The 22160-nt window shown below is 43.5% G+C and overlaps 6 protein-coding genes across 6 annotated transcripts; 4 read left to right on the forward strand and 2 right to left on the reverse strand.

Moving 5' to 3' along the window:
* Positions 1 to 3870: 3870 nt before the first annotated feature.
* Positions 3871 to 10558, forward strand: LOC108092743 (carbonic anhydrase). The gene is made up of 3 exons (XM_017192472.2): positions 3871 to 4121; positions 9166 to 9324; positions 9587 to 10558. The coding sequence occupies exons 1-3, from the start codon at positions 4088 to 4090 to the stop codon at positions 10204 to 10206; spliced, it is 813 nt and encodes a 270-aa protein (XP_017047961.1). The 5' UTR covers positions 3871 to 4087; the 3' UTR covers positions 10207 to 10558.
* On the reverse strand, positions 10499 to 11947 carry LOC108092742 (tRNA-specific adenosine deaminase 1). Its single transcript, XM_017192471.2, has 2 exons — positions 11074 to 11947; positions 10499 to 11016 (listed from the first exon to the last, which is right to left on the reverse strand). Exons 1-2 carry the CDS (start codon positions 11943 to 11945, stop codon positions 10704 to 10706), a joined length of 1185 nt encoding a protein of 394 aa, XP_017047960.2. The 5' UTR covers positions 11946 to 11947; the 3' UTR covers positions 10499 to 10703.
* An 81-nt stretch (positions 11948 to 12028) lies between these two features.
* Positions 12029 to 13214, forward strand: LOC108092609 (STING ER exit protein). Its single transcript, XM_017192249.1, has 4 exons — positions 12029 to 12258; positions 12324 to 12484; positions 12545 to 12850; positions 12973 to 13214. The coding sequence occupies exons 1-4, from the start codon at positions 12138 to 12140 to the stop codon at positions 13126 to 13128; spliced, it is 744 nt and encodes a 247-aa protein (XP_017047738.1). The 5' UTR covers positions 12029 to 12137; the 3' UTR covers positions 13129 to 13214.
* Positions 13146 to 13795, reverse strand: LOC108092611. The gene has a single exon (XM_017192250.2). The coding sequence runs from the start codon at positions 13713 to 13715 to the stop codon at positions 13227 to 13229; it is 489 nt and encodes a 162-aa protein (XP_017047739.1). The 5' UTR covers positions 13716 to 13795; the 3' UTR covers positions 13146 to 13226.
* A 685-nt stretch (positions 13796 to 14480) lies between these two features.
* On the forward strand, positions 14481 to 15255 carry LOC108092598 (trypsin-1-like). Its single transcript, XM_017192238.1, has 2 exons — positions 14481 to 14509; positions 14712 to 15255. The coding sequence occupies exons 1-2, from the start codon at positions 14481 to 14483 to the stop codon at positions 15253 to 15255; spliced, it is 573 nt and encodes a 190-aa protein (XP_017047727.1).
* Positions 15256 to 15620: 365 nt separating this feature from the next.
* LOC108092701 (protein son of sevenless) lies at positions 15621 to 21593 on the forward strand. The gene is given in 8 exon segments (XM_017192415.2): positions 15621 to 16242; positions 16244 to 17038; positions 17098 to 17455; positions 17603 to 18513; positions 18579 to 19427; positions 19495 to 20358; positions 20445 to 21060; positions 21123 to 21593. Coding segments are annotated over 8 exon segments (4734 nt in total). The 5' UTR covers positions 15621 to 15945; the 3' UTR covers positions 21167 to 21593.
* Positions 21594 to 22160: the final 567 nt, after the last annotated feature.

Consider the following 22160-nt stretch of genomic DNA (forward strand, 5'->3'; position numbering starts at 1 on the left):
TAATTCAATTTATTTTTCTATATATTTTAACATCCACAACAAACCAATTAAGTGTTTGGGAATTGGTTGTTTGTTCTTTTGCAGTTTCTCGCCATCTGTCCACTCTTTGTGGCACAGATTTATTTCATTTTTATTATACTCGCAATATGTGCGACGAATTTATTAAAACGATGGGGAGATTTTTATGATTTTTTTGCTTGATTCCACCAGAAAAATGGGACTTGATGAAGCAATTTGAGAATCGCACACATCGAAATGCCCAAGAATAATTTGATTAATAAAAATTTTTAACATTGGTCGACGTAATCAAATAAAAAGCTTTGTTCGCATACAAATCATTTTTCTCATTCAGGCATATTCCTTGTTTTCAGTTATTATTTTTTAATAAGCAATCATTGCTTATTAATTTGCTTATTAATTGATAATATAAACAAAGTATAGCTTTAAGTGACACCTCATTGTTGGCCAAAGAAAGTAATTTTCCTGACAGGGAATGAGTTAATAACTTGTTTGAATAAGAGAGACCATTGGAATATTCCAAGCCAAATTAGTCGTTTTGTTTTTGCCAAAAAATTCGTACCTTGGCCAATGTCCACATGACACGGAGTGATATTTTTCGTGATGCTTTGTTTGTTTGCCGGTTAAATAAATCGATTAACACGCACCGACTGTAAACTGGCCAAAACTGAGATGATCGGGTAGGAATCAATGGGGCTTTGTGCGGAAAAGATTACCCACTAAGCGCGAGTTTTGTCTATGTACTAAGTGTGTGAGCCCGAAATTCTAAGGGATATGCTAATAGATCTCGTTAATATGTCAATTTCAGTGGAAACTTAATCACGCTCTTGATTTCTAATTCGATTTGCGAAGTATCACATTGGTAGGTGCTAATTGGGGGCGCTTACGTATAGAGGTACACAAATATTTTGTATAAGAGAGCGCCTCCGTATCTTTACCCCCTCGGATCCCAAAAATCTCCGCAGATCCGAGTTGAGCTCATAACAAACTGGAGTTCAAGATCTCTTTTAGAGAAGCCATGCAATCAGTTTCTTTATATGCCCCATAAAAAGAGACTTATGGCGCTCAACAGTTGCTGGCAAAACAAAATAAAACAAATCCTTAGCCACGCGTGTTACTAGCCAAGAAATAAACATGATCCCATTATATTAGAAATAAAGAAAATAACAGAAATGTTAAGGTTGTGACTAGAATCAGATCTTTTCTTAAAGTTCTTTATCGGGGTAGATGATTAGCTAACAAAAGCGCAACAATTTCTATTTCTTGACACTGAGAAAGTTCACGACTTGTCGAATTTGCCTTGAAAGTTGGTTGAACTGTCTGAAAGTTTTTCTCTACCACTTAATTAGTCATGATGAAAGCAGTAACCTCCTCAGATTAGAATTATCTAAGTAAACATCCAAAAATGATCTTCCGACTTTTTAGTAAACAATTATTCCTTAAACTACTGTTACTCTAGTTGTTTATGATTTCTTATTTTTTCTTTGTACTTGTGTTTCTATGTTCAAAGTACAATGCAATAAATAATCATATGAGCTTGTTAAAAGGTAAATATAATATGAAAATGGGAAGGTCTTCTGCAAATTATAAAATTTTATGAATTTATGAAATCAATTTCAATTAGCAAGAATAAAAAGAGAATTGTTTAATTATTATATGATTCCGATATCGATCTCTGTGATTTACTGATCACAAGACATAAACTTTGTATAAACGTTTTTTAACCTCATAAAACCTCTTAGCCATGTTCAAAATCGTTAATATTTAAACTGGGTGCAAACTAATTTAAATCAGTGTGGGTCTTGCTCCTTTTCCAATGCAATTAGAACGATCTCAGTGCTCCCGTTCCCTATCCGAAACTTTGGCTGTCACATGGGCTCAGTTAATTGCCATTAACAATAATTACTCGACCTTGAAGTGGGGCTGTCGGAGCGGGAGCTTAAATCAAATTCCAGACAGATACGTTCCCATTTTCATTTCCATTTTCATTTTGCAAAAGCGTCGAGCGGAATGGCAAAAGGCGGAAGCAAGCGACTACGAACTGCACGTGAGGTTGGGTCGATGGGATAAATGGGGATGGTTGATATAGTGGGGGTGGTATAAATCGAGGGGGTGTAGCTAAACACAGTGCTGTAACGCGCAAATAATAATGCATGGCTAATTAGAAAACAAGCTCAGCAGCGGGAAAAGTGGGCGATAAGATTTAAGCCAAGTGCAAACACACGAAGATTTCACACACGCCGAATTAATTGCGCATACGCAGTGTTGGTCCGTGAGGGGAAAAAAAGATAGCGCTGATCGAAAACATTGGGGATACCAAAGTTGACCAAACAACAATGATAGCGTTGGACTTGTCGATCTGTGCAACCAATTTAACCCATTGTGCAGCGCAGAGAAAACAAAACAAAAGCCCAACAGAATTGAAATTAGTGACAAATTTTTGAGCTTAACTCGCTGAAGTGGCTTCGTGCTACTCGGTGACTGTGCCTAATGGACTAATGGAATAACATGAAATTAGGGATCCCTTTGCCGCCCGGCCAATTCCACTTACTCTCTCCCAACCGAGGGTTTTATTTCGACAGAGAGAGCGCGGTTCCAGTTCCCCTCAAAACTGCTGCGATTAGCGTGTCGCCACCAACAGCAGGCCCATCCCCATTTCCCCCAACGCGATCCATCATACATATATTGAGATATATATGTACAAGCATGTAGATCTGTGTGCGTTGTCGAGCGCGCGATCGCGATCACGCTTTAAGTCCCACAGCACCAACAAAAACAATGCACAAAAGTTCAACAACAAAACTGACAAAAAAAAAAAAATAAAATTACCGCATGTATGAAGCAATTTACAAAATGTCTAAGCACTGTGGAAAGAAAAGTGGTGAGAGATCTCTAAAAATAATTGATTCTGTCAGATATTATCTTTCAATTAAAAGAGCCCTTAATAATTACTTTCAGTAGACACGTAATTAAGAACCGCGATTTTTTAATCCTAATAAACTCCTTCCCTAATTTATGTACATTTTTATTTTGATAAAAGAAAATTTTTTCTAAGTATGCAATCTTTAAAATACTTTTAAAATCCTTTAACCATTTATAAAGAACTGTTATAAAACAATCTGTTAGTACACCCACTGTAGTTTAATAAATTCAATTTTCCCTGAAGTAGACTACTTAACTTAAATTAAAATTCTAACAAAAACTGCAATTCAAAACAAGATCAAGCACCTAAAGTGTTGTGTAATCGAATTGAGCTACCCTACGTTATCTAAACTATCAATATTCGCCAGCGAAACTCCCAGGAATTGATCGATCGTGCCCGGCAATAATCGATTAATGTTATGCATTGTTGCCTTTCCTTACATTTCCGCTTTCTGACCACCGATCCCGCCCAGCACTTAGACACAGAGTCAAGGTTAAGCGGCTAGCTGCTTTGCTAGTGCAAATAAGCAGAAAAGGCAAAGTGTTAGAAGCTCTTGCGAAAATGAAATCGAACTCATTACGTATGCGCCCCATTGTGCCGGACTCAAGTGCGGCCAAACTAAACTATTGAACCCAGCGGCGCTGTCAACGGTTCTAATGACGCCGCAGTCGTACCGCTCCCCCTCCCACCTCCAGTTTCAGCCCCTTAAGCCCCTTTCACCCACCCACCCCCAACCCCTCGTCACTTTTGTGGGGGGTTAAACAGTAGTTTAGTTCACTGGCTTTACGGCTTTCGAGAGCGTGAATAATACTTTTTTTTCTCTTTCGCTGCCGCCGCCGCTCGTAAGGTGCGTGCTGCCCGCTTCGCCGTCGCTGCCGGTTTTCAAGTCAGCAGCGCTGCCCCGAGTCCGTCAGTCTACAATCGTCTGACTAACCAAGCGGTCGACGTTCCACTCCGCTCCGCGATTCTACAATTTTAGCACACCCCATTCGCCGATTCCCATATTCCCTATAAAGTATACCGCGCGATCCCCAGCGAAAGTCAGACGCGTGCCACCAACCGCGAGTGAAACATCCCTTAAACCAAAAAAAAACACTTAAAGATCTACTGTTCATTACTATTACCAAAAACCCTATTAAAACCAAGATGAGCCACCACTGGGGATACACCGAAGAGAACGGTAAGCTCTCTTTTTTTTGGGGCTTGTTTGTTTTCATTTTTTGGCAGCCTCCGGCGGAATCAGGTTCCCGCTTTCGGTTTGTTTACCAGTCTGGCCTTCCTCTAATCAGACATCGCCGTCTGCGGCGTTTCAGAGTTTTTGACTCATTTGCACACGCTGCGCATGCGTGTTGTTAATTCGAAGATTTTTCACCGGCTTCATATTTTTCCACTCCCCACGTCATCGGAATTTCCACACTTATTTTATCTTTGCTAAAAAAAGACATCACTTATCTGTAAGGAATTTTTAACCACTTTGTTTTTACGACAAACTTGATCTATCTGACAGCAAACGTCACATTCCCGAATCAGATGCGCTATTAAACGATAAGATATTGGCTAGATATAGTAGGCAGGCAGCGAGGGGAAAGGCCTTACCCAATAAAAAACGGGAAAACAATAAAAACAAGGTGTGAGTAAACTTTTATAAATTGGCAATTAGTCAGATAATTTAACACTTAAAACCAGTCAGTCTAAGATTTGTGTTATCTGGCCAAAGGGTCTAGATTACGCAGCCGAAGAGGAAACAACAAAATTGTGAGCTACTACTATTAAAGTTCAAATTGACGTATTGATTGCACAATCGAGAGGCTTTCGAATGCCCTGCACTTCGATTTCATGCCTCATAAGCTGAAAAGCACAAACAGACGCGCCGTCACTAAACTTGGACACTCATGAATAATGGGCATTAATTAAAATGCAGGGGAGCAAGGGAGCGGGTTCCGTGGATCGGGGAGTTTTCGCACGAGCTGGGTCTCGTGATCTGGTGCTTCCCAGTAACCGGAGTCAACCGCCTCGGCCAGAAAACGAGTTCCACTTGGATCACCATTCGAGTTCTCCGCCGATCGATTGTTTTCGTTTCATAGTTTTCGCCTTGTCTTTGCTGTTGTTTATTTCTGAGCACTATGTGCCCCTCGCTCTTTTCCGCTTTGAAGGCTAGTCAAGTGCATGTTCTTCGGCTGCTAAGGACAAATGACCGGTTCTTGGGCGTATACGTAATATGCTATATATTCGCCACATGGCATTAATTGAATATATATCCAACTGGTGATTGCCATAGCAACATATCAATTCAGAAATTCAGAAAACTTCAATTTTTGACAATTTCAATTGATTTGCGTTAACTGTTTGTGATTGCTCTGATTGATTCGATGCTGATACCGATTTGAACTGATTTTAACTTTGATTCTCCCGCGCCGCTCTGGTAACTTTCCAACGAAAGAAGAACCTTATCAGCAGGCTTCTCCTCCAGAGCCGAGAATGCCGACATTAAACATGAGAAACTCTACGCCATATATTCGTATAGCTAATTTAGTATAGATTGTGTGCGATCAGTGCAGCTATATAGCCATCCTTATCAATTCGCACAGGTTGTGTCTAACCCCTGAGAACTGTCAGAACTGTCTGAATGGTAAGCGACACGCTTCCATCTGGCCACTAAAGATTACAACTCGCGTGTTTAGTCGCGAAGATCAATCAAATGTCCAGAAAACCGATTTCCTATCTGTCGCCTGATTAAATCGCCAGTTCCATAACACTTTTCTTAGAACTACCAGTTCAAACCAAAAACCACAAATGATTATATCTTCATTGAAACTTAACTTTATCTGTCGATTTTAAACCCTATTTTTAGCAAACAAAATGAATGTCTGTATCATTAAATTATCATTGTCATAATGATCGATGGATTTATAATGTTCTAGAATGATAATCTTCGGGTGACGTATCAATTTCTCTATTAGATACTTGCGAAATAAATTAGTCAGGTGCAACTAAGGCAGCACCAAAGTTCATTATCTATTTATTTATTTTTTTTTTTCCTTTTAATGGTTGGATCAAATCCAGGCCCCTTCATTAAGTTCAATATTTATTAGGGGGTTGGAAAACCCAAAAAATAGAACTGCGAAAACAATTTCTCACGCGAGAAACGTGCGGAAAATCATCAGTTTGATATTATTTTTGGCCAGCTATATAGATATTCCTCTTGATTTTGCCAATCCAGACATTTTATTGGGCGTGCTAATAAAATTATTCCAATGAAATCTGATTTTATATGTGCTCAGAAATATATACAATATTTATGGGAATGGGTTAGATAATTTCAGAGCAGCAAAAAACATTCTAAAGTATTCGAATTTCCGACGTGACTAAACATCTTGAAAAAACTTTTAGCCGCCGCTTTTCATTAGTTGGAAATGCATTTCGGTTAAGTACCCATTCGTTTTCCTTAACTTTTATGGCAATTCAATTATTCCATTCGCGGTTTATTGTCACCATTTCTCACATGCAAACAAATAATTACAGGCAAAAATTTTAGCAGGTGATTGAAGGGTTGGATGGGTGGACGTTAGATAAACGTCGATTGGAAGACCAAGGCAGTCCAAGGGTAGAGGGCATTTCTGGGGCTTCCTCCAGCCAAGGTGGATGATAAAAATAAGTAGTAGGGGTTCTTGCTTTTTAGCCCGGTCAATTGAGTGGCTATAAAAAGCAATATAGTTCAGAGACAAGTGTTCCGAGCCTGCAGTTAATATATCATCGGATACTGCCGGCTGACTCAGAATTCGTAATTCAAAGGTGGGGATACTTTCCCCAAACCTGTTTTAATTTTTTATATTTTTTTTTTTTTTTTTTGCAAATACTTCCTTACGATCGCCCCAGGGAAGACGAAAAACACGCGACAAACTCATGCCTCCCTCCAAATTGTGATGAATCCCCGGTTGATATTATCATGCAAGGCTCGCTTAGAATCGCTTGGCTCGTAAATTTGTAAATGCTAATTGCTAACTTTTATTTTGTCGTGTTTTTAAAGCTTTTTCGGGCTGTCGGAACGAGCATTTCTTTATTTGTCTCTCCGGTTTTAAATGCGCTTTTTCTTTATTTAAGTTCCGAAATGCTTTTTGTGTTTAAAAACTTGTTTATATATTTTTTGTTCTCTGGTTCATCGGGTTTTTAGCGATTGGGGGAAAACGAGACTGCTGTGCTCAGGAAAAACATTTATGGGAATTCGAACGAAAGTTCATTATAGATTCTGTTTGGCGATCTCAGTGTTTCCGGAACAAGTTCTAACAGACAGAATCGGTTTTTGTTTTTCCGTCTGGGCATTTACGGAGATATGGCTGCGGGTAATTCATTTGCAGTAATTCAATTAAAAAATCGTTTGGATTTTATCACAGCATTAATGGTCACAATTGCGCTGCGGCTTTCGTTCCTTGTCATCTAATTGAAGCGAAATTAATTGCAAAACGATGATGAATTGTTTGCGGAACGTGTGCAAGATAAGTTTGCAGTTAGTAAAGTGCTTTAATAGCTATAACAAAGGCTCGTTTGATCAGCTTTAAGGGACTCATAATGCAAACTGGTTATTTCCGATCTCGCGTTGTTTGAACAAGTGCGACATTTCCCCGTGTTTGTTTACTTTCTTTTACTCTTTTTTTAAAATGTCTGCTCGTTGTTATCACATTTTCTGCGAAAATGTCGCCAGGTGATCTTAAAGTATTTATACTCAAAGTCGGCGGCAAACTAGTTAGGTAAACAAAGAAAATAAGCCTGGACATTTAAATGAACAAATGCTACCGCAAATATTATATATATATCCTATGACTTTGGCGATATCTTCACCGGTTGATTGTTGATTATAAAAGGCAATGTGTTAAATATGGCCGGAAATTTGCACTTGCCTGCTAAGTTATGAAAGGATCGTGCATGGGGACTTGCGCCTTTGTATGCCCAACACGGCGTATACGTGACTTTCATACGACATGTTGGCTGAATGATTTGCTGTCTTTTTCGGTAGTCACATGCATAAACTGTTTGCACCTAGATGGCGAATAAAGAACTTGATTTCGGCTTTGATAAATGCATTTCACCTGACTTTTTTATTCCCTATCAATTTTATTGAGGCCTTTGGGAAGCAGGGAAATAAATATCGAAGGCTACAAAGCAGTTGACACCTTGAGCTTGGCGATCTATCAAATGACAAATGAGGCTTTGCACGGTGTCTTCGGGTTAGATAAGAACCATTGTCGGGTTACGAAACAGCCACTGCACTGGGGAATCTATTACTAATTTTCTGTTGGTCTAGTTTAGACAAACAAATGCCCCACCTCGAAGTCGGGCCACAATTTTGCGGTTTATCTGGAGCGTGCGTCTGCAGCGATCCCATCCTATCACATGACTTTTGCCTGCGGTCGGTCTTCGGAGTGATTTTACTGGCACGTGACGTGGTTCTCTGTGTCAACATTTGCCCTGGCTTTTGCACACCACCGCCAGTAATTAAAAACAATACGAATACACGCATATAAATCGCAAATGCAGCAAACACGGCGAAGAGCAAATACTTGTATTGCCTCAGCCGGTTGGTCAGATAAAAGTCTATGCAAATATTATGACTGCCAGTTGAGCAAACGCTAAGGCTGGCGACATATTCATAAATAAGAGGCTAAGTCAATGCTTCAGTAAATATATACAGTTTATATCCAGCCATAAGAATGTTTAAAACTTTGATTATGAAAGGCATTTTCATAAATAAACTGTCAAGACAAAGCTTTCGGCCAATAAAAGTATATTTCCTGCTATAATTTTAATCTTTATCGTGTTCTTAAGATTAAATTCAAATGGATTTTGCTTAGCTGTTGGTAAATCCTTCTTTTTATTTTATTATTATGTTAAAACTTTACTCAATTAATAAAATATTTTACAAGATAACTTTTTTCAAGTACTAATGGATTATTTCTTAGGAAACGAATTAAAAGGTTATTATTGGATATGGTTTTATTAATCGTCGACTTTCCTGTGGTTTCATTAAACATTTCCATCACTATTTGACTGCCTAGCCTAATGACCCTTAATTATCGCAGAAGGAATACTTGACTGAATTGATTTTACTTGATTTATTGTTTCCTATCGACGGATTAGCTCGTATTTGAGCTGGTTAATTTGAGAGAACAAATGCCTAATGACTTAAGTAGATGTTTACTTACCCCTTCCTTTCAATGTTCCTCTTTCAGGACCCGCCCACTGGGCCAAGGACTATCCTCAGGCATCGGGACATCGCCAGTCGCCCGTGGACATCACGCCTTCCAGTGCGAAGAAGGGCAGTGACTTGAAGGTTTCTCCGCTCAAGTGGAAGTATGTGCCGGAGCACACTAAGAGCTTGGTCAATCCTGGTAAGATATCCATAAAACTAAAAGGTTTCTAGGGAACAATTAAAGCAGCAGGGCATTTTGTTCATTAATCCAAGGTTAATTGTTGATTTCAAAATAAACAGCATTCTCCTTTGACTTTTTTAATCTGGTTTCTTTTTATTTTTAACCCAAAATTGAATTTCAAAAAAATATAGAATTCACGCCAAGCTGAATTTTGAACCCCAATATACCTAATTACTTTTACCTTTACCCTTTGTATTAATCAATTATATTATTTGAATAGGCTACTGCTGGCGCGTGGATGTGAACGGCGCCGAGTCCGAGCTGACTGGTGGACCCCTAGGCAATCAGATCTTCAAGCTGGAGCAGTTCCACTGCCACTGGGGCTGCACGGACTCCAAGGGATCCGAGCACACGGTCGACGGAGTGTCCTACGCCGGCGAGCTGCACCTGGTGCACTGGAACACCACCAAGTACAAGTCCTTCGGCGAGGCGGCAGCCGCTCCCGATGGCCTGGCTGTGCTGGGCGTGTTCCTGCAGGCCGGAAATCACCATGCCGAGCTGGACAAGGTGAGCAGCCTGCTGCAGTTCGTCCTGCACAAGGGCGATCGCGTCACTCTGCCGCAGGGCTGCGATCCCGGCCAGCTGCTGCCGGACGTGCACACCTACTGGACGTACGAGGGCTCCCTGACCACGCCGCCCTGCTCCGAGTCGGTTATCTGGATCGTTTTCAAGACGCCCATCGAGGTGTCCGACGACCAGCTGAACGCCATGCGCAACCTCAACGCCTACGACGTGAAGGAGGAGTGTCCCTGCAACGAGTTCAACGGCAAGGTCATCAACAACTTCCGTCCTCCGTTGCCGCTCGGCAAGCGTGAGCTGCGCGAAATCGGTGGCCATTAAGGGTGGCCTCGAGGATAATGGTCATCGCTCCTTGGATAGTCAACGGATTCGAGTCGTATGATTAGCTGTTCTCGCACCCACACATCACATCCGTACGACTCGAGCTGGACCGGCACATCCCACTGTTCAATTCTCGTCTTTAGTTCGTATTCCCAGCATGCATGCATAACTCCTATAGTGCATCCGTATCCGCATCGTATTCGCATCAGTGGATGTGTAGCTGTAGCTTTAATTGTAAATGTACGCCTGTTCGTTTGTTTGTTTGTTAAACGTTTGCAAAATGACAATTAGATTTATGTTATTATGGTATTATAAACTAAATATAACACGCTTAAATGTTGCATATGATAAACCAGGTGTATTTTGATTCTTTGCTGAAAGGGATTGTTTGCAGGATTGTATCAATGATTTAACGATTGGTAAAGACTGCGAATATCTCATTTTACCTCCGCTTCTTAAGGTCCCCATTGCCTTCTTTGCCAGATTCGATTTTCTAGTCATTTATTGGGTTCTTTACAAAATGTTAACAGTTCATGAGGTTTTTTGGTCCATTGAAGAAAGTATTTCTCCTTCAATTGACGCCAAGCCTGCTGGTAATCTGCAGCTAAGTCTTTACAGGAGGCATATGTGGTACCATCAAACTTATAAGTGTCTTGATCAAACTTTTCACAGAGCTTTGGATTGGTTTTTATTAGATCCAAGAAAGAAAGGAACAGTTTATATTTGCTGACTGCTAAAGCAGCGTGCGGAGTGTCTATTTTTTTCTTAGTCACTCCCTGTCGCTTTCCATTTACAGAAATTTCGTACGGCCTGCAAACAAATTAATGTTATAATATATATTTAATATAAAGATTCTGGAGAACACACCTTAATTCCTCTGGCAAAAGCGACCAAACCAAGCCATTGGGCGATGGCTGCCAATCAGAGCGTTGGGAGAACTCAAATTTGATCTCAGAATCGATGCGAATGTGTGGTTTTTGGGGCTGGTAGCGCTCATGCTCAAAGGACTTGCCTTCCCAGCGTTTGAAGATGGCTCTCTCTAAGGATTCCAACTGGGCATCATCACAACAAAAGTTTAGACTGGTGAAATATACGGGTTTGGAGATCACAGAGTCGAGTAGGGCACCCTGCACTCCCAGTACATTCCATCGCGCTATCTTATCACTACAGGACATGGACAGGGTGCGTTCTCCACGTCCTGGCTTGGTTCGCAGCACTCCAGGCGTTTGCTGCATGGGATCCTCGTCTAGATCACCTATCAACTTGGCGCCTGTATAAACCATCTCGGATTCCTCATCCAGTCGCTTGCGTTTAGCCTTCTTCTCCGGTTCCTCTTCATCCAGGATACAAGCATCTCCGCAAGGAGTTTGAGTGCTCAAAAAGTGGAATTCCACTTGATCATCTAGTTCATAGGAATTTAATTGGCTATTCCAATGGAAGATCCTCTCCTGCTTCAGTTCCTGGTAGAGAAAGCGAAGAAAGGCACGTCTAGCTAAAACCTCTGCATGTGAATCGTTTAAAATGAAGCCTCTGGAACAAAGTTTGGAGTGTCCAATGCACTTGGTTCCGCTTCCAAGAGCCACCAGTTGACTGCTCTCCGTTTTCCGGTTGAACTCTACAATTCCCGCTAAAATCGTCCATTGATTAGCTGTGGGTTTCCCTGTCTTCGGCAAGGATTCGAATTTTTCGAGGCAAAGTCTGGATATTTCCTGAACAGACGGTTTGTTGTTATCACACATGTTTCTATCCAATTCCTGAACCGATAAGCCGCACTTATCGAATAAAAGCATATTATTCGATTGGTAATCGATATTTTCTGTTATCTGGTCATACTGTGTGTTTATTTACATTTTCATAGTTTTTTGAAATCGAAAAAATCTTAATTTAATACAGGGAAAGTAATTTAACAAAGCTAAAATCAGTTTGTAACCATGCCCAAAGTAGTATCGCGTAGTATCGTCTGCTCCGATACCAAGGATCAGGAGGAGTACAATGAGGAGAAGCCGCTGAACATTTACTATTGCCTATGCAACAAGATGGCTTTGATTCTGGGTAAGATTGGCTCAAATACTCAAAAATGAAGTTTTTGCTTATCAATTTAAACCCCTTTATTAAAGACTGCACCCTGGATCAGTTGCCCCTTCGCGAGTTGGACAATGCCCGGGTGATAAACGCCAACGACCATGCTAACAAACTTACCTACAACCCGACACCAAAAATGATTTACATAAAGCGAAAGAGCAGGGGGAATGCAATAGAAAAGCAGTATCGCTATAAAGTAAACAATCTTCTAGTATTATTCTCATTAAACCCTTTATAATTGGCTGATTTTCTCTAGTGCCGTAGCTGCAATTTGCCACTTTACTACCGCCACAGTCCCGACTCCCAGGTGACCTTCATCATGTCCAATGCTCTGATCCGCAACAAAGGCGAGAGCTCTCTCACCCAACTCCTCAACTCTGAGGCTAAGGGCAGTGCAAAGACCCCGGCTGCCAAGCCAGCATCATCCACAGGAGCTGACGATTCGGGAATAGTGGATGCAAGTGGTAAGAAGGTGATGGTTACCAGGCACACCAAGAACATGGGCAAGTTTAGCTCGGTCACGGTGTCTACTATTGATGAGGAGGAGGACGAAATAGAGGCGGTAAGTTTGAGAGCCGAAATTGTTAGTAACCAGTGCAGAAAATCAGCTTAAATTTATATATGTGAATTGATCAAGTTATCCATTTATCATTCTTCTAATTTACCATTTTATCTATTAAACAGCGCGAGATTGCCGACAGCTATGCGAACAATGCAAGGATCATCGAAAAGCAACTGCAGCGTAAAGGCGGAAAACTCAGCGATGTGGGAATCAAAAGCAAAGCAGAAGATGCGCCTCCTCCTTCGAAAAAGCAACGCGGCACGCTACTGGAAAGATAGTCTTAACTTAATCCACATAAATATACTAATTGATTATATTTAAAGATTTCATGAGCTTAAGAATAACTATGCAACAGTGTAATGTGTTTTTGTTGTTTTTAAATTCCAAGCGTGCAGAAATTTCTCTTTGATTTCCATTGGATTTTTGGAGGACGTAAGCTGGGATGTTGTTCCAACAGCAACTTGAGTCGCTGTTCGGCGTTCTTGTGATTAATAATGGAATTTTTTACAGGACCACATCTCGGACACAGATTGTATTGCGACTTGGGCTCTTCATTTTGGAAGGGACGCATTCGTTTCTCGAGAACTTGCTTCATCCGACTGGTGGTACGCGGCGAGTTGTAAAGATCTGTGAGGGGGCGACAGCTTTTCGGAATGGATTTCTTTAGTTCCAAGGCTGCCTTCCGTTTGCTCCTGGCCAACTCGAGAGCTCGATCTTCTCGAGCTTTGGCCAGCTGCAATTCAATGGGCGACTTGGATTGGCTCATAATATATTCGCGCCACTTATTCCGTAACTGCTCTATGGTCTCCGCATCCAATACTAAGCTTGATCGATTGGAAGCAGCGGGCACCGAATGTAAAGACATTTTGGGGATCTCAGATTTTTGTTCACCGAAAATTTAACAACAAACCAAAAGAGATCTTACTTGTTTGACTTTTGTACTACTAAAGATAATATACAAATTCCTTTTCCTTAACAAATAAAAACATCTTGTCAGCAGAATTCTTTTCAGCTTACCCATCCTGATAATTTTCAATATCGTTTTATTTCCAGCAGAGCTATTGCAACTGGTTTTATATGCTCAATTGATTTAATTGCTTGGGTACACAGGAGTGTCTGCTGATTTTGCAAGAAAATTGTCATAAGGTTAAATTAGTTTCAGAACGCGAATCGTTGAAATCGGACATGCATTTCTGATTCGCAAATTTCCTAGACTGTTCAAAAAGCTTTCGAATGAGTGAAATGTTTGTAAAATATATATTTGCGGTTTTATTGACTAGTGCTGAGGTGTTTTCTCAAGCAACAGAGTGCGATGGCGGTGACTGTATTCCTTATCATCGTTGTTTGTCCGCTAAGAAGCTGAAAAAGATTCCGTACTGTGCCAATGGTTTAGTTTGCTGCAGGCGTCCTTCAATACCCCATTATAAAAGTCAATCGGAAAGTGGTTTGTATTATGTACTAAGCTTAAAATAGTAACCTACTTAAATACGAACCATAGCATGTTTTGATTATTCCAACGACAAGACTTTTTGCCCATCGGAATTACTTATTTTCAACGGAAACTGGACTTCCCGTAACGAGCAGCAATACATGGCTGTAATTGGGAAAAGAGTCAAGGGTAATACGAAGGATGCTCCAGAATGGATTTGCGGCGGGACCGTGATTCATATAAAATTTGTTCTCACTGCAGCTCATTGCATCCGGCTTAGAAATGAAGATCCGTAAGTTTTTGATCTTAGTGATCAAAATTTGATATATGCGAGGTGGGATTTAAAAGTAAGGTGACTTTGTATTTTTCATAACAAATATTTATATTTAAAACACAATTTTGAACACACCTAGTAAAATACATTTTTTTTAGGGATTTCTTTGTTTCTCTGGGTGCTCGCAATAAAAATGATGGTCGTGTTTATAAAATCATTAGAGACATAAATCATCCCGATTACAATGTTACGACAGAAAATAATGATATAGCTCTACTCGAGCTAAATGAAACGATTGTCTTTAATGAGAAAATAAAACCAGCCTGCCTGGCGACATCGGATGTTGCGGATCACGAAACGCTAACCGTTTCCGGATGGGGATATCTGAAAGACAGTTCCAAAAAGCTGCCTGATGAGCTACAAAAGGCAGAAGTACGGGTCCTGGACATTTCAGGCTGTTCCAAGGCAAACAAAAAAATGCACATTTGCGCCGGCGGAGTGAACAACATAAGCGACGCCTGCCACGGAGATTCCGGAGGACCACTGGCCAAGTGGCATCCAAAGTGGGGCAGTTGCTTGGGTCAAGTATTTGGGATTGTATCAAGTGGCGGAGTGTGTGGTTCCGAACATCCAAGAACAAAGTACACTAATGTCTTTAACTACGTGGAGTGGATTGAAAGCATTGTTTGGAAAGAAAATTAGATATAAATTAATATTATTATTCATCAATTATATTTCATGCATTAATGAACATTAATGTTTCTTCCATGCAAAAAATTCGACTAATATTTTGTTTAAAATTTGTTCTAAGAAGAAAAACAAACAAAAACACCCATAGTTTTATTTATGTTTTTGCGGTTTTTAATGTAAAAGGGGATTAGAAGCCTTATTTCTATATTTACTAAATTTATATAATGATTCGCCTTTTTCACATGTTTTTACTTTTAAAAAACAACAGCCACAATTTCAATTTCAAACTTCTTCCTTTCCCGCTAAAATGCCATTCACTGCCGTTACATTATTGACCCTCCACCGAGCGCTTATCAACACTGCCGCTGTAGCTAGCGCAGCCAACTTAACGCCATTGAAAGCAGAATTTGCAGAAAAAAACTATTGAAGATACATATTCTGAAAACAAGTGCTTCAACAAACGCAAATCGCAAACGAACGGCTGCTGAACGGAAAAAAAGGCAGGAAAAGAAACGCGAATTGAGTGTGCGTGCGTGCGAGTGTGTGTGCGTGTGACTGCAATGCGACGCTCGCCCGGGTGATCCGGCTGTGCGCCCAGGTTTCCGTTCCATTCGTCGCTCGAAAACAAATACAAACAACGGGCGGGGGAGGCGGAGACAAGGCGGCCAACGAAGGTGCTCCACTTGTCCACGGCGCAAGGAAATGTTCTCCGGGCCGCACACCATTAGCTACGGGGGCGGGATCGGTCTTGGTAGTGGCGGAGGCGGGGCTGGCAGAGGAGTAGGCGGAGGCTCCCATGGCGGTGGCGCTGGTTCTGGCATCGGGGGACGAGGGGGAGGTGGGGGCGTGGCCGGGCCGCAGGATTGCGATGGCTACGATTTTACCAAATGCGAGAATGCAGCCCGTTGGCGCGGTCTGTTCACGCCCTCGCTGAAGAAGGTGCTGGAGCAAGTGCATCCACGGGTCACCGCCAAGGAGGACGCTCTTTTGTACGTGGAAGAAGCTCTGTCTTCGACTGCTGGCCATGCTGTGTGCAAAGCCGCTGCCCCATTCCGTTCAGGACGTGGAGGAGAAGGTGAACAAGTCCTTTCCGGCGCCTCTCGATCAGTGGGCCCTCAACGAGGCCAAGGAGGTGATCAACTCGAAGAAACGCAAGTCGGTTCTGCCGACGGAACGGGTGCACACGCTGCTCCAGAAGGATGTGCTGCAGTACAAGATCGACAGCTCCGTTTCCGCGTTTTTGGTAGCCGTGCTCGAGCACATCTCCGCGGACATCCTCAAGATGGCCGGCGACTACGTGATCAAGATCGCCCACTGCGAGATCACCAAGGAGGACATCGAGGTGGTGATGAACGCCGACGGCGTGCTAATGGAGATGCTCAACCAAAGCGAGGCGCACATCCTGCCCAGCCCCTTGTCGCTACCCGCGCAGCGGGCAAGTGCCACCTACGAAGAGACGGTAAAGGAGCTGATCCACGATGAGAAGCAGTACCAGCGCGACCTGCACATGATCATACGCGTTTTTCGCGAGGAGCTGGTGAAGATCGTCTCGGATCCCAGGGAGCTAGAGCCGATATTCTCCAATATCATGGACATTTATGAAGTGACGGTGACGCTGCTTGGCTCCCTGGAGGATGTGATTGAGATGTCCCAGGAGCAGAGTGCACCCTGTGTGGGCAGTTGCTTCGAGGAATTGGCCGAGGCCGAGGAGTTCGATGTGTACAAGAAGTACGCTCACGATGTGACCTCGCAGGCCTCGCGGGACGCACTCAGCAATCTTTTGTCCAAGCCAGAGGTAAAATACCTTCTGTTCATGTTAGTAAATCCGTTTTAATTGCTGTGTTTTCCTTTTAGGCAGCATCCTTGACCACAGCTGGTCACGGCTTCCGGGATGCCGTTAAATACTATCTGCCCAAGCTGCTTCTGGTGCCCATTTGCCATGCGTTCTTCTACTTCGACTACATTAAGCATCTCAAGGATCTCAGCTCGTCGCAGGACGACATCGAGAGCTTCGTATCGGTCCAGGGCCTGCTGCATCCACTCCACTGCGATCTCGAGAGGGTTCTAGCAGGTCTTTCCAAGGAGCGGCTGGTACCCGTCAGCGGTCGAGTGCGCCGCCAGCTGGCGATTGAGCGAACGCGGGAGCTCCAAATGAAGGTCGAGCACTGGGAGGACAAGGACGTGGGCCAGAACTGCAATGAATTTATTCGCGGTAAGTTAGTGAGCCATTTAAGAACTTACGAAATATTGGAACAAAAAATTGTATGTATGCAAAGTACATTCAAGAATAATTTAATATTCGAAAACCTAAGAAAAGATAGCTTCTTACTTTAATTTATATCCCTCTTTAAATTTATAGAGGACTCGCTAAGCAAACTGGGATCTGGCAAACGAATCTGGAGCGAACGCAAGGTCTTTCTGTTCGACGGACTCATGGTGCTGTGCAAGCCAAAGAAGCAAACGCCTTCAGCGGGAGCGACGGCCCACGACTACAGGCTGAAGGAGAAGTTCTTCATGAGACGTGTGGACATCAACGACCGACCGGACAGCGATGATCTGAAGAACAGCTTCGAGCTGGTACCCAGGATGCAGCCGGCAATTGTGCTGACAGCTAAAAATGCACAGCACAAAAACGATTGGATGGCAGACCTGCTGATGGTGAACACAAAGTCGATGTTGGACCGACATTTGGACAGCATATTACAAGACATAGAGCGGAAGCATCCGCTGCGTATGCCCAGCCCGGAGATCTACAAGTTTGCGGTGCCGGACAGCGTTGACAATATCGTTCTGGAGGAGCGCGAAAGCGCCGGAGTGCCGATGATCAAGGGAGCCACGCTCTGCAAACTGATCGAGCGCCTCACCTATCACATTTACGCCGATCCGACATTCGTGCGCACCTTCCTCACCACATATCGCTACTTCTGCTCGCCCCAGCAACTGTTGCAGCTGCTGTTGGAGCGCTTCAACATACCCGATCCTAGTTTGGTTTACCAGGACACCGGTGCTACAGGAGCGGGAGGAATCGGCGGCGGCGACAAGGAGCACAAGAACACGCATCGCGAAGACTGGAAGCGATATCGCAAGGAGTACGTGCAACCTGTGCAGTTTCGAGTGCTTAACGTGCTTCGCCATTGGGTGGATCACCATTTCTATGACTTCGAGAAGGATCCAATGCTGCTGGAAAAGCTGAACAACTTTTTGAATGGCGTGAATGGCAAATCGATGCGCAAATGGGTGCTCTCCGTGCTGAAGATTGTTAAGAGAAAGGTAAGTGCACATCCATTTACTTAATGGTATACATTTATTGATTTTCTTGATTTTGTTTTTTACAGAACGAACAGGAGACAAGCAATAAGAAGATTGTATACGCCTATGGTCACGATCCGCCGCCCATTGAGCATCACCTCAATGTCCCCAACGATGAGATTACGCTCCTCACCCTGCATCCTCTGGAACTGGCGCGCCAGCTCACCCTGCTGGAGTTCGAGATGTACAAGAATGTGAAGCCATCGGAGCTCGTCGGTTCGCCCTGGACGAAGAAGGACAAGGAGGTTAAGAGCCCAAATTTGCTAAAAATAATGAAACACACCACCAACGTGACCCGCTGGATTGAGAAATCCATCACTGAGGCGGAGAACTACGAGGAGCGGTTAGCGATCATGCAAAGGGCCATCGAGGTGATGATGGTGATGCTGGAGCTAAACAATTTCAATGGGATCCTCTCGATTGTCGCGGCCATGGGCACGGCATCGGTGTTTCGACTGAAGCTGACATTCCAGGGATTGCCAGAACGCTACCGAAAGTTCTTGGACGAATGCCGCGAGCTCAGTGACGATCACCTTAAAAAGTATCAGGAACGATTGCGATCTATCAATCCGCCTTGTGTGCCATTTTTCGGTCGCTACCTGACCAACATACTCCACTTGGAGGAGGGCAATCCAGATCTGCTGGCCAACACGGAGCTCATTAACTTCTCGAAGCGACGGAAAGTGGCCGAGATCATTGGCGAAATTCAACAGTACCAGAACCAGCCATACTGCCTCAACGAGGAACCTACCATTCGACAGTTCTTTGAGCAACTGGATCCGTTTAACGGGCTGTCCGACAAACAGATGTCCGACTATCTTTATAACGAGAGCATGCGCATTGAGCCAAGGAACTGCAAGACGGTGCCCAAATTTGTGAGTACTTGTTTAAATTTAAATAATTCACGACTTTATATAAACTACTTGTCATTTCACTTTTCAGCCTCGCAAATGGCCGCACATTCCGCTTAAATCGCCGGGCATCAAGCCGCGTCGTCAGAATCAGACGAACAGCAGCAACAAGGTGTCGAACAGCACATCGTCAGCCGCAGCGGCAGCATCGTCGACGGCGGCCACAATAGCGACAGTGGCAGCGCCGTCGGTGCATTCGGCCAGCACAATGGAACCGCCGGCGACCTCCAATGCTGGACCTGGAACACTTGCCGGCGAACAAAGCCCACAGCACAATCCGCACGCGTTCTCCGTTTTCGCCTCTGTCATTATACCCGAAAGGAATACCAGCAGCTGGAGCGGAACACCGCAGCACACTCGGGCCGATCAGAACAACGGGGAGGTTTCGGTGCCGGCGCCACACCTCCCAAGGAAGCCGGGCGTTCATGTCTGGGCCAATGCCAATGCGGCTATGACGGACGTGTTCAGTCCAGCCGGACTGCCGGAGCATCTTCCACCGCAGTCGCTGCCGGATAGCAATCCCTTTGCGTTGGGTATGTCGGACCCAGATGCGCCGCTCTCGCCGCTGCCCAAGCTAGTGGTTAGTCCGCGCCACGAAACCGGCAATCGATCACCATTCCATGTGCAGTACAGCCCAACGCATAGTATGTATTCGGGGACGACTGGAGCTGTTGTGTCCGGGGAGGAGGTCAGTCCGCGAACGGGCGGCTTTTACTACAATAGCGCCCATCAGGGACAGCCGGGAGCAGTGCCCATTTCGCCGCACGTTAACGTACCGACCCCCTCCAACCTGGAATACAGAGGAGTGCCGCCGCCACTGCCTCCGCGACGCAAGGAGCGCACGGAAAGCTGTGCAGACATGGCGCAAAAGCGACAAGCGCCAGACGCACCCACAGTAAGTTTCCATAGCAGCAGATAGTTTTATTGGGATTTGTTGTTCCTATTTTCGAATGATAACTAATACTTTAATTATCCTTGCAGTTGCCCCCGCGTGATAGCGAACTTAGTGCGCCGCCGATACCGCCACGGCTCAACAATTCCATGGGCGTGAGTTACTTGCGGCACAGTCACGGCAAAAGCAAGGAGTTTGTGGGCAAGAGCAGTCTGCTCCTGCCCAACACCAGCAGTATTATGATACGCCGCAACTCGGCGATCGAGAAGCGGACAGCGGCAAATACACAGCAACCGGAGCAGGCCATTGGCACTACGCTTGTGACGGTCTCGCAGGCGGTGGCCCCGGACGAACAGCCACCGCCATCGATCTCGCCACCTTTGAGCTCCTCGACGACCACATCACCGCTGACACCTGCCGACACCGCGTCCATGTCCCCGATCATTCCCAGCCATACGGTGGAGAGCACGTCGAGCAGCTATGCCCACCAACAGCGATTGCGGCAGCAGCAGCAGACGCATCCGGCGATCTACTCGCAACACCAGCAGGGCCCACATCTGCCGCACCACCATCACCAGCACCATTCGAATCCGACGCAATCGCGCTCGTCCCCAAAGGAGTTTTTTCCGATTGCCACGAGCCTCGAGGGCACACCCAAACTTCCACCAAAACCTAGTCTAAGCGCTAACTTCTATAGCAATCCAGGTGAGTAAACAAGCACCACTTCTTCCTTTTAAAAAGATTTCAAACAATTTGATTTCGTTTAGATAAAGGTACGATGTTTCTTTACCCAAGTACAAACCAAGAATAATTTAAATTGCCTGGCGATGTGATAGGACAAAAACAAAACTACGAGTATGATCTACGTAAGATTCAAAGTTGAGAGTACTGCCCGCGTGCAGATATATATGAACGGAACGTGAGATACATATATATATATATACGTAGGTACAGTAACGTATTCTAGTTGGCATACATAAATGCAAATATGGACCGAGTTGGATCTGATGAATTTTATTATTCGAAACTCATAAAACAAAACAAAGTACACTCTCATTTACACAAGAAGCACAGCATATACATACACGCGAATGCAAACAGACAAAAACCCAACAACAAATGCGAAAAAGAAATTATGTTATTATATAATTATTATTATAAATATTTGTAAATATCGAGAACATTGTATTGATCGTAGAACGTAAAACAATAAAATATAACCCTATTGTTAGACAGTTGGCAATGTGTTTTAATAAATGTAATTAATTTGCGGTGAATAGATACGTATATTCATAGTATATCCATTAATACTACTTTGTGTTCATACAATTGGTTTTAAATTGTTGGTGATTCCAAGGCTTTTTGAGCGCAGACGTTCTTTCTTGACCGATTCACCGATTTCCTACACTTCATGGTATTCTTTATAGGCCCGGTGGCCTTGAACAAGCCACAGCACCTCAGATTTTGTGCTATTAATTAACATCCGACTGCAACACCTGGCACACTCACTATATCCAGCATAATCGTAGCCATCATTAACATAAATTGCTAATTAGTTTCGGTAGGAAAGAAAAACTGGAGCGAAAAAACTAGACGCTCGCTAATTGTTGTGACAGTGCATTAGGTGCAATTAAATTGGAAATACACAATACATGTGCTGAACACGTTGGAACGACTTGACTTTCGCTTTTCTAACGTCATGATCGTTGAAAAAATGCTTCCGGAAATTTTGGGCTGCGCACTGAAACTGGTTTCAGAATTATTTTCGTATTCTCTCGCGAATACGTGTGTCCAGCCCCTCATCC

Source organism: Drosophila ficusphila, unplaced genomic scaffold (assembly GCF_018152265.1).
Source record: "Drosophila ficusphila isolate 14025-0441.05 unplaced genomic scaffold, ASM1815226v1 contig_127, whole genome shotgun sequence".
In the NCBI taxonomy this organism is placed as follows: Eukaryota; Metazoa; Arthropoda; class Insecta; order Diptera; family Drosophilidae; genus Drosophila; species Drosophila ficusphila.

Coding starts and splice junctions, on each gene's coding strand:
- LOC108092609 (XM_017192249.1), top strand. CDS start 12,138: ATGCCCAAAGTAGTATCGCGTAGTATCGTCTGCTCCGATACCAAGGAT. Junction 12,259..12,323: donor CAAGATGGCTTTGATTCTGG/GTAAGATTGGCT, acceptor CCTTTATTAAAG/ACTGCACCCTGGATCAGTTG. Junction 12,485..12,544: donor AAAAGCAGTATCGCTATAAA/GTAAACAATCTT, acceptor GATTTTCTCTAG/TGCCGTAGCTGCAATTTGCC.
- LOC108092742 (XM_017192471.2), bottom strand. CDS start 11,945: ATGTGTGATAACAACAAACCGTCTGTTCAGGAAATATCCAGACTTTGC. Junction 11,017..11,073: donor CTTTTGCCAGAGGAATTAAG/GTGTGTTCTCCA, acceptor ATTTGTTTGCAG/GCCGTACGAAATTTCTGTAA.
- LOC108092611 (XM_017192250.2), bottom strand. CDS start 13,715: ATGTCTTTACATTCGGTGCCCGCTGCTTCCAATCGATCAAGCTTAGTA.
- LOC108092743 (XM_017192472.2), top strand. CDS start 4,088: ATGAGCCACCACTGGGGATACACCGAAGAGAACG. Junction 4,122..9,165: donor GGGATACACCGAAGAGAACG/GTAAGCTCTCTT, acceptor TTCCTCTTTCAG/GACCCGCCCACTGGGCCAAG. Junction 9,325..9,586: donor TAAGAGCTTGGTCAATCCTG/GTAAGATATCCA, acceptor TTATTTGAATAG/GCTACTGCTGGCGCGTGGAT.
- LOC108092598 (XM_017192238.1), top strand. CDS start 14,481: ATGCTCCAGAATGGATTTGCGGCGGGACC. Junction 14,510..14,711: donor AATGGATTTGCGGCGGGACC/GTGATTCATATA, acceptor CATTTTTTTTAG/GGATTTCTTTGTTTCTCTGG.